The 11,715-nt window shown below is 34.3% G+C and overlaps 1 protein-coding gene across 2 annotated transcripts; it reads right to left on the bottom strand.

Annotated features, from left to right (window-relative positions):
* Nucleotides 1-5,800: 5,800 nt before the first annotated feature.
* Dic1 (Dicarboxylate carrier 1) lies at nt 5,801-8,672 on the bottom strand. Of its 2 annotated transcripts, none has more exons than XM_017632175.1 (5): nt 8,424-8,672; nt 8,058-8,304; nt 7,746-7,983; nt 7,435-7,567; nt 5,801-7,353 (listed from the first exon to the last, which is right to left on the bottom strand). In XM_017632175.1, exons 2-5 carry the CDS (start codon nt 8,224-8,226, stop codon nt 7,015-7,017), a joined length of 879 nt encoding a protein of 292 aa, XP_017487664.1. In that variant the 5' UTR covers nt 8,227-8,304; nt 8,424-8,672; the 3' UTR covers nt 5,801-7,014. The 2 variants fall into 2 exon arrangements, with proteins under 2 accessions (XP_017487664.1, XP_017487665.1); XM_017632176.1 differs by having other exon boundaries at nt 8,499-8,672.
* Between the last annotated feature and the right edge of the window lie 3,043 nt (nt 8,673-11,715).

The following is an 11,715-nucleotide window of genomic DNA, read 5'->3' as shown; positions in this document are numbered from 1 at the left end:
AAAAAAAATTATGTTCTAAATTTCTTTCAGAAGCCCTGAGTAGAACAACAAGTGTTGAAATATTTTCGTCAACTTTGTAAAATGAATTTCACTGAGACTCGTGGCATTTTCTTTTAATATGCCGTCAAGACTTCATAGCCATTTCTACTGGTTGATCTAGCAATGTATAAGCGACCGTTGTGAGATGGTTTTTTTATTTGCTGCAGCCAGAAAGAGATCGTTAGCGCTAAATCGCTGCCAATATAGAATTTTTTTTATGAAATTCGAATAAGAAAATTAAATCGTTGCAATTTTCTTATACACTGCGAATTATAGTAGTCTCTATTCGCCCACATCGAATTGGAATTTGAAATATTTTGTGAACTTTCATGTGCACATTCTATTGGCCATTTCCTAAAAATGAAATTCGAAAACAGCAAAGCAGGCGTTAAAATAAATACATTTATATAATAATATCAATAAGAATAGTAAATTTACTTACAGTATCTGTCATATCAATGCACCCCTATTTCAAAGTGATATTGTTTGCTACTTATATTTATTTTATTTTATTTTTTCTAAATTTTCAAATAAAACAGTTCTCCAACAAAAATACATTTCCCTAATAGTTCATCTCCATCATGCCTTAACTGTAGCTTATGCCTATTGAAAAAAGGATATTACATCTCGTACGAGGTAACTCCACCTATTAAGTAGTTTTGAAAGGAAAAAAGCAAACATTGAGAAAAAGATCTTGCCGATCACCACACGTTAAAACTCCTGGAACTTATCTGCAGTTAAGCCTTTGGTGAAAATAGGACATAGCAAAACTCATATTAACTCATAAAAATAGATGTGTTTATTCGTTATATGTATGGAAGAAAACCGTAACCCCTTGTGTAACACTTCTGAGAAAAAGTTGAAAGTGGTTGAAAATTTGTTGGATTTTTTTTTAGTTTTCTACAAAGTTTTAAACTTGCGTTTACATGGGTTTAGTTAAAGAATGAACTCTGTTTAAATTGTTAATTCCAAAAAATACATAAAAAAAAACATGAATTGCATACAATATCACTTCGAAAATGGATTGCTGCTATTGATATGTCCCATACTGTATATCGATGGCTGAGTGGAAACCAGCATGATAAAAATATAGTAAGGTATAACCGTTCTCTCAATTTGTCGGCCATGATTTTTTTTTGAAGTTTGCCAACATTTTAAAATCATATAAAAGTGAAAATAAAAAAATGAAATTGTTCGAAATTGTTGTTGCTTGAGATTGAAAATGAAAATGTGTGTGTGAGTTTGTGAGTAAATTTAAAAATTAAATTGTTTGGAAACGTCAAGAATTTTAAAAGTGATTCTCAGCGGTTCTACCTTACTATATTTTTATCATGGAAACCAGTTCGAAAACGGCCTATCTCAGAACATTTTTCAACAACGCTCTATTTCAGAATTTGATTGAAGAACGCCCTATCTCATCACATTTTCATTGTATTTTCGTTTGAGATAGGGCGTCTTCGAACTGGCTGCCGAGATAGGTGGATTTTCCACTCAGGCATCGATATACTCAAATATGTATCTTTGTAGATATGTACATATGTATGTATATACATATACAAATGTATATAAAAAAAACACCTTGACCAGATGTTTTCATAAAATTAATAGGCTTAAATGCATAAATAGACATTTGGTATGTAGAAAAAGGGCGTAAGGAATAATTGCCTAATCAAAACGGGGCTACTTTACACTCAGAAGCACTAAAATAAGTCTACATACATCTACGTATAGGATAAGTAGTCGTGCCTGAACTACGGAAGCGATAAGTATATAACTTGTAAAGAGATGTATTTCCTGCATGGTTTTTTATTTATCTTTTTGAATTCTTTTTTTAAGCACAAAAGATACAAAAATATCACTAATGTGCGATTAAACGCAAAATAAATTTTATGCAGGATGTTAAATTTTTCATGGCTTCATTAGTTAGTTGCTGTGCCTAATATAAATGTATACATATAAGATTTTTGGATTTGCTTTTAACACCGCTAACAACATAAACACATAAGTGCATATGAACAGCTGTTAAAAGATATATACAATAAATAACTGTAAATTTTTATAGCAAATATTTTTTTGCGCAGATTTGTTCATAGTTTATTTTGCTTTCTCTTCATATGGTTGTTAAGTGCTAACATGTATTATTCATACATTTTTATTTTCTTATTTGAAACCCACATACTATACGCAGTTTTCACGCTTCACTTCCGACTTACTATTTAATTCACAGACTTAAGTTAAATTACGTAAAATAAATGTAATTCAAGATAAACTTTAATTATAAGAACTGCGTAAAAATTGTTGAAATATTCGTTAAAAGAATGGTAATATTGTATAAGCTGTAGCCGGGGATTTTAAATCAATGTGCGTATTCCCACCCACCTGGTTATTGGGTTATCCTCATGGCAGGTCATGTTTTTATTCAGTTTATAATAAAATACACTGAAGAATGGCAATTTTGAGCTATATATACTACAATTTTGAGCTATATACAGCAATCGATATGTAATGCAAATGATAACAGAAAACCTATATATTTGCTAATAAATTTTTTAATTAACATTATTTTCCTAAATTCGATCAACGAAAAAAAATAGTGTCAATAATACAGCACCAAGGCCAGAAAAGTTAAAAGAAACTAAGCAATTCGAATACCAATAAATGTAAAAATTATAATACATATCGTTACTTTAATAACAATACAAAAATACGTAGCTCGAAAAAATTCAAAATTCACTTTTTGCTTGATTACAATGCATCGTTTTATGCAATAAACAGTTTTAGTTAGTTGTGGCTTTTTTGCATTTCAGCGCCGATGTAAGATAGGGCCTTTCTATACTTACACGTAACGTTCTATGTACATATTGCTCAACCAAATACCCAAAAAGTTTGTTAAGTATTTGAGAATCATTACTAGGTTGCATATAAAAGTCTCATTCTTTTTTCTCATTTTCATGTTCGAGTATTCGATTTTGGTTGTACGCGCAATGCCCATAACTTAAACTTAACTTACAGCGATCGGTTACACATACATATTACTTACAAAAATATTAAAATGTGAATGAAACGTAAAAACAAACAGCTAAATTTAAGTAAAATTAATTATAAAAAAATAATAAATTTATATGTAACTATTTAGTACATAATATATGCACTGATATTCACAAAAAAAGAATAAAAAAATTATAACCAAAAAACTGGAAATTCATTTTATTAAGAACTTCAAGAATTCATTTCACTAGCTTAGAGTAAAAATTTGGTAAGTCCGTTTTTACAAACTTCAAATGAAATGAAAACAACTTCTTATTCCAAAGACGTTTACACCCACACTCCACCTCAGTCGGGTGAAATACCTGCAACGGCTGGAGTCATTTTAGGACCTACACAGGTCTTAGAACTTACTGGCAGTAGCCCCGTGCAGCAACACTCCCACCTACTGCTGCCGTAAACCCACGTGAAAACCAACAGCTCCCAGTCCTTACACTTTCTGCTCGGTGTATCAGTCCAGGATATACCGTAATGTGACATCAGTCAGGCGCAATTCCCTGCTTGGCTGGTGCCACTTTAGGGTATGTCCGGGATTGCACACCACGCACATCAAATCTTCGGCGATTTCGCCCTCTACCACCATAAAGCAGCATCCTCAACAACAGCTCATCGATCCGTCTCCCAAGGTACACAAAGATACTACAACTAAACTTTATAGGACTTCAGTTAACGGTTATAATGTGGCCTAGCTTGAAATAATTGGGGCATGCAGGAGTGGACTATCTCACCAAAGTTCAAGCACCAAAGGGAGCCTTTATTGTCACTTATGCTAACGAATGCTCGATAATGGCGTCTGGGAACGGAATTAATGACTTCTGCTCAAAAGTAAACGGTTACCTTTCGGAAGTTTTTCGGTTCTATACTGCAAGGAGCCTACAGCTCTTACCTACGAAATCCTCGGCACTAGGACGAAGAAGGTCAGACTACAGCTGAGAATTCACGTTGATGGTGAACCAATTACGACTGTGAATAACCCACAAATTTTGGAAGTTACTTTCGACAGACTGCTCTTCTTCTCGGCGCATACAACTGCAATTGTCAGTATAGAGTACAGAGTCGCAACAAGGTGCTCAAGACAATGCAATGGGTTCCAGGAACTAACAGGACGGAGTGTACGAAGCTACATACATGCCAGAATACGGCACTCCGGCACCACATTCACGACGCTTGCTTGCAGCAGGCACGTCAGAAGGAATCTATACGAACTGACGAACGAAGTCCAGAGGATCAGAAACCAAACTCTGAAGCCGACAGCATACCGACGGGCCATAGACGGCATCCACGTTGGGTAGATCTGGACTTAAACCTACTCCCGAACTGTGAATACCGTTTTAGAAATACAGCCCCCTGACGTGGACGAGACAAAACTTCGTCACACAACATACAACACCTGACGTTTACGAGCAAGTTCATGATATGAAAATTCAGAATAGGGGGAGAACTTCGTGCGCCTTGGGAGACTCGCGCCACCATAGCCCAACTTCGCTCTAAATATTCCAGCAGTTTAAACTCGTACCTGAGCAGAGCGATTGAAGATATGCCCAACGAGTGCCACATGACTGACGGCATGCCCCCAAAACCCCACCCAGCTAATGCCCCTGTCTCTACAGACACAGACCATACGGAAGTTGCGCACACCTGGGCCTTCCTTTAGCTTAGCCAGACAACAACGTTGATGGATGAGCCGACCCGAGCGGGGTTTGGTAGCCGCTGCAACAACCACAACAATAAAATGGTATTGAAACAATAGTTTTTGTTATCATACACATACATATTTTTGAACGTTTTTTATTTCAACAAGATATAAATGCGATGAATATGTTTAGCAATTTTTTGTGTTAAAAAAGTTTTCCAATAGTTTAAAAATAATAACCACTAAGAAAATCAGAAAAGTCCACCAATAAAAACTAAGCAAAAGCGTATATATTTTAAAAGTAAAAACATACATTATTGTTTGTATTGCGGAAATATTTTTAACAACTTGTGCGCGAAGGCAATGCCTTGTGCGGTGTGAAGCAATTTTTTAGTAACTATTTGGCTAAACTAATTCTATGTCGTCGTTTAAAGTACAAAACTGCATATCAAGATAATGCAAATCGCGTATGTGAGGTTGAATAAATTATTTTCTAGAGAGTAAAAATACTCGTATTTCAAAATGGTTCTCTTTTTTATAAAGCAATCGCATTTCTGGCTATTATATTCCAGGACGAATGGATAAGGATTGAGCCAAGAGATTGTGTGAGCAAATCCAATTTTTGGCAGCAAATGTCAGTTACGCAGTTTTGCAAAATGATGATACGCGGTTTTGTACTTTAAACGACGATGTATATCTTTGCATTTTAACACAGTACACCTACATATTACATGTTTGCAAATACAATAGTATTTTTATTTTATTTATATGTGAATAGGAATGTCAGTTACTGCTAGCCTTTGCATTCAATGCGTATCATTCTAAAAATAAATAATGTCTAACAACAGTAAATTGCATCCAAAATACATATATTTATATATAAGTGTCAAAAACACATCACCACGTTTTAAAAATTCCGCTAACAATGCAAGCACATATTTTTGTTAACAAGTGACGATATATTTTTAGATTCAATTCAACATTTGTCAGGTAATATGCATTTGCTCTTTCCATTAATATACATACATATTCGTATGTACTGTTTAATCATGCATCAGTGCATATCATTGCTTCAATGCTATGTGATTGTAAAATTTCTAAAATTAACTTTTAAGGATGCAATATCATCTAACGAATATAAGTGTGCCTAGTTACCATGAACTGACTATTGCATTTTGTCCGACATGAAATAGTACTCGAAAAATACATATGGGCAAATCTAAAAAAGCAGGTACGCTTTCAAAACAAAAAGTTTATTTTTTTAATTTGTGGGCACACCTATATTATAACTATATCTGACTCTCACTTGATGGCTTCAAAAGTTAGACGAGGAATAAACATTTAGATCGCTGAAATAGAAAATAAAAGAATAAGCTGGGTTCAAAATTACGCTGTGCAAGTTGTAAATTTTGAGCAAAGATTATGAAAGTTGAACTCACTTAATTGGGACGTTCTAAATTCAATGGCATCCCCCGTTTTACCAGATTTTTTAGTAAAATATCTTCAAAGCTTTTTTTATAAAATAGTTAAAATGTACGCAAAGTTTTAAGTATCGCTCTCTCGAAAAGTGGAGCCGATCAGGCTAAACTGAGTACGCTATTGAATTTAGAAGGCTCCAATTAAGTAAGAGCAGTTATCAGAACCTTTGTCGAAAAAAGTTGATTTGATACCACAAATATAATACATACTTAAAAAGTTTTTAAAATGAAAGGCTTCGAAAACTATACGCGATAAACCGAAAAATTTTAAAATTATGAAAAGTAGATTTACATACTTCTCGTTACTTGCCATTTAGTTATTTTTTAATGCACACTTTAGTTACCAACTAATATGAAGTATACACCTAAGTACTAATTGCGCTTAAAATTTCAAACCAGTATATGGTGTGCTTCAAAAGTTATGACATAATTAATTTTTCACCTCTTAAAAATTACATAAAAATTAACTTGGTTTTAATAGTTTTTTTTTTTTAAATTAAAACATCTGTAACTCAAAAGTTGTGCAACAAATTCATTACATTTTTTTTTTGAGGTTTCAAGTATACGTCTATGAATTTTATCCATAAGCAACCAGCTTGATATAGTTTACAACAATGAGAATAAGGCTAAATAACACAACGGTTACCTGTTTTTTTAGATTTGCCCATATACATATGTATTCTACTAAACAACAATAGCGTTTATAGTTTTTATACTAATTAATATAATTTCTCGAGTTGTTTTTTCTTGTGCTCAGTAGCAGCGTGATGTGCATATATGTGATGGATGTGAACGTGCGCTTTAACCCGTTCTTTTGGTTTATTGTGCAACCACCACAGTAGCCTCTACTTTTGGCAAAACGCCAAACTTTAAACGTAGTTGTTCGAGGAAAACAAATGTGAGTATGGTGTGTGGTCCTAGGCGTACAAAGGCCGGTATGTAGCCTTTGAAAAAACCAAGAGTTCCCAGACGTGCAGTAAACTTTACAATATCCCACAAACCCTTGAATTCACCCGGCTTAGCGTTCATTGAACGTGTCTTCAACACATCCAGTGGTTGTGTCAAAGTTGTCGCAATAGCACCAGCAGCCAATGAAGCAGTAAAATGTGTTGCTAAATCGTCCTTGAAGTACGGTGTGGTAAGCAGGGTGGTTTTAATCTAGCAAAAAGTGGAAAATTATTCGAAGTATACTTAATTGAAAATGTTTCTGTTTTTTTTTTGTGAAACATATGTATGTACCTGATCATAAAATGCTATTTGACCAATTGTCATGAGCACACCTCTACCGGTAGCGGTGGTAGCGCCCGAAAACAGACGTGTAAAACCTTCATGCTTATATACTTTTACTAATCCATCGAAGGCATTCTTGTAGCTGAAAATTTTTAGGAGATTATACTATATACATACATATGTATGCTTTTTTTTTCAAAGTAGAAAGAAAGCGAGGTATGAAATAAAATTGTGCCGGTGATTACTAATGTGTTTGTTAAAAAAATCGATAACGGCCAAAGTTTTTAATCACAAGGAAAATAAAAATCATGTCAACTAACTTTCTGCGCTGCTCCGGTGGCAGTTTGACATCATTTTGCATGCGTACATTCACCATATCGGCGGGGGTGCCGACAATACCGCCTACGGTGCCAGCCAACCCGGCTAAGGCGATTTTACCGAGGAATGTATCAGTATTGATTTGCTTTTTTCCTGCTTCATAAATACCGAAGCGTGTCATTGAATACGTCATTTGACGTAGGACGGAAGCAGACAACCCGTTGTAAAGTGCCAGTACACCTGAAATTGATAAAATGTAGGCATTTTCGGAAATTTAAGCGTTAAACTTAAATTAACAATTATTTATATTTTACCTTGCTCTCGTAAAACTTTCGCTGTTAGTTGCAATACCGATAATTTGCCTTGTTGCGTTTGCAGCGCAACCTTTATTAAGTCCAAAGGATGGGTACAGCAAGCGGCTCCTGCACTGGCAATACCACCAAAATACCAACGACCTTGACGTTGTGTGTTTACACTGGACATTTTGGGTTGGAATACTTACAGTTGGTATAGAAATTGGACTGAAGTGTAGATTGTGGATGGGCTGGATACAAATTTTAGCTGAAATGGATAATATAAAGAATGCATCACATTAACTATTCACTGACATCGACAATCCAAAAAACATTTATATTTTAGTAATTTCCATACACCATACAGCATTAGCACAACAACAGCACCTGTAGCCGACCTTGATGCCACCCACCCATTGAGGAGAAAAGTACTTCCGTTTTCAGCTCATTTCCTTTTCATACCTCTTAAAACCAAAATAATGTTGTACTTTAGTTGAGTATTTTTTTGGTTGCTTCCATGCTCTTCTACTGTGCGAATGCTTATGAAACTGTCACATTTGTTCAGAATTTGTCCAGCGAATATCCCAATCAACTGGAATGCCTAATCTAATCTCACCAAAAGGATGGACGATGAATAATTTTCTCACTGCTGATGATGATGCTGGTGTTGCATTTGTAAACAGTAGCCGGTACTGAGCTACTTGGGTGACGAGTGTAATATGAAATATGAGTTATACAAATTATATACAAATTTACAAACTTGACATTGAAAAGAAAATTGGCATTTTTCTTTAGTTATTTACAAGATGCAGCGAACTATCATTTTATCACCCTTGAGTTATTTAGTAATATTTTTTGCAGCAATAATTAATTTACTTGTTTTTAAAATTACTTGTTTTAAAATTGAAAAATAGCTACCGGGTATAAATTCCTGCGTATATGAGTCAGTCTGTAAAACATCTGATTATAACAAATCCGTTTGACAGCTTTCCGCAAATCGTCAATGTTGCCAGCTCACTAACTTTGTAATACAAAATTGAAGGATCCGAATCTCCAAAGAGAATGACCCAAAAATTATGTGGGCCAATTTTGCAATTTGCTTATCTGAACAGCATTATTCCAGCTAACCTTTTTTTTATTTGCCCATTCACTGACCAAAGCGTAAAGAAAATTCGAGAAAAAAATTAATAATAATATTTGGCTCCTCGCTTACATACCTGCGGACGCTTTCGTAATATTCATCCTACAAAGTTTCATACAAAGTGGCATAATTTATACAGTACTGGCAGCACTGTGTAAGGTGTTTGTGTCGAATTTGCGACTTTTGTTTAGATTTTTTATTTTGTCGATCTTGAAATGTGCAATTGGTGTAATACAGCTAGTAATAAGGACTTTCACTAAACAAGAAAACAAATTGGTAAGTAAAATAGAGCCTTTTTGTCTATGTGAATCTCTTATCATCGTCTCTGACAAAGAATCGCTGCAGTGCCGGCAGCCAGGTTGGTACTTTTATTTTAATATATGTATGTATGTATATGCATACTCGTGAAAAAATGTAAATTTTAATTTCTTATTTTACAATTAGCCATAAAAACAAGGACACTGTACAATTTAAGAGTGGGGAGACTATCAACGACAGTTTCATATTGGCGCCCATCGTAACACTATGTCCAGAAATAACTTGTGAATTTTGCCAACTATTTAAAATCCACTTTCAAGGAATTACTAAATCACTAAAAATCTACTGGCTGTTTTCTTTGATTGGCGTAGGTTGATAATCTTAGAACTCCTACAGATAAAATAGTTGGGAGTGCCTACTTACACGCGCCACGTAGATCACGGTAGAGATTTCCGTATATCCACGGTAATTTCTGAGAAAGGGTATTTACCGCGAATCTGCGGAAAAAATTACCGTGGATTCACAGTGATTTTCGAAGCGTGCGAATAACTGTATTTTTTAACAGTAGATCTACGACAAAAATTAGTGTGGAGGTTATCTATTTTTCCAACGTAAATGAACAATCCTTATTTCTCATCAGAAATCTCTGGTTCTCTTCAGGACACTTTCAGTAATAATACCCAATTGTTTATTTAACCATTTTTTAATACTAACGATTTTTTATTGGTCCGCCCATTGCATTTTTCGGGGCTTTTGTGGATTTTTGGCGGAACTCTATATTATAGTTGGGATGAAAAAATGGTTTAATAACAAATTGGGTATTATTATTGGGAATCTCCGGCAGATAAACCGAGTTTTCCGATAGAAAAATATTGATTCTTACGAATTCTATACCATTTCCATTTATACCAAAGTAGTTTTTTCCCCATACAAAATACATGGACAACTTTGGGCGCTTTGAGCGAGCTCTAAATATTCTTTAATTTCAATATAAAAAATAGGGATATATTTTTTCGGTATAGAACAATCCTAGGGGGTCAGAGCATACAAATTCCGACTTTTTTTCATTTTTCAATCACAAATGATTTTTTTTAGGATTTCTATTTTTTCACGCAGAGATAAAAATTATCGAATTCAAATAGCTACAAAAGTAGCGTATACTTTGAATACACACATTCGTAGCAATTTGGATTTAGTGATCGCATTTTCGCAATTTCACGAAAAATCGAACTACGATGGATTCTGTGATATACCCCATTATTAAGATTTATATTTACATTTAAAAATAATGGTTATTTATACAATTTAGAAGGTCCTACAGGGTCAACCAACTTAAATGTTAACCTGAAAATTTCGGACTTATTCCTTTTATTAAGGTATCGCTACCTGTGAAAAGAATACGTCGGAAATAATGCTGGTACACCTTTGGAGTTTCTTGAATAATCATTTTTCTCAACTAAAATAATTAAACTCAATAATAAATATTGTCTTTGAGCGAAAAATAAATAACATTCGAATATTAATTATAATAATATATTATTTCCTTTTTGGTTGTTGTTGTTTCCGACAAGGCGGGTGTATGATATGTTTTGGAACGAATTTCCATCATTTCAACGTTGTGCCATCTTTAGTGTAATTTTTCGAAATATGTACATCATTAATTATTATCTTTAATCTTTATTGGTTAAACTCGAAAAATAAATATCATTGTAAATTACAGTAGGAAATACAGAAATACGTCAGTATAGGTGAAACTGTTTTACGACGATTACAACTTGCTGATTTTTTTGTTAAAATCCAACAAATAATGATTATTTCTTGTCCCTGTTTCTTACTACCAAACAAGCTTACAGCTTCTACTTCCACACCTTTTCACACAAATATTCAGTGAACTGTTACAGTATATCAAAGCGCTGCACAAAGTATATCAAAGGGCTGCACTAGGCAGCATTAATTCGCCGATTCCAATAAAAATTAGAGGAACCCCCCGTTTAGGTTCCATTACTACTCCAGTGCAATCCAAGAAAAAGAAACTGGCGGTTCCATTTCTCGAAAGGACTCAACTGCGACACACACAAGAAAGTTGGCTCATTGACAACTTATGATGACTTTAGTTGATTATAGCTTTTTTAATGTTATTCCTAACATTCACGTTCGCGTTCCAAAACGAAATCGGTCAAAAATGAGTTGCAAAGTAATGTAATGGGCGACAATTACCACCGCCAATGACATCGCCATGTAAAACTGGACAGTTGGAAGCATTGCTTGGGTATTGAGCTA

Source organism: Rhagoletis zephyria, unplaced genomic scaffold (genome assembly GCF_001687245.7).
Source record: "Rhagoletis zephyria isolate East Lansing unplaced genomic scaffold, Rhagoletis_zephyria_1.1 Rzeph_scaffold_09786, whole genome shotgun sequence".
NCBI classification, from domain to species: Eukaryota; Metazoa; Arthropoda; class Insecta; order Diptera; family Tephritidae; genus Rhagoletis; species Rhagoletis zephyria.
The sequence above is the reverse complement of the archived record's forward strand: the minus strand, read 5'-3'. Positions and strand labels throughout refer to the sequence as shown.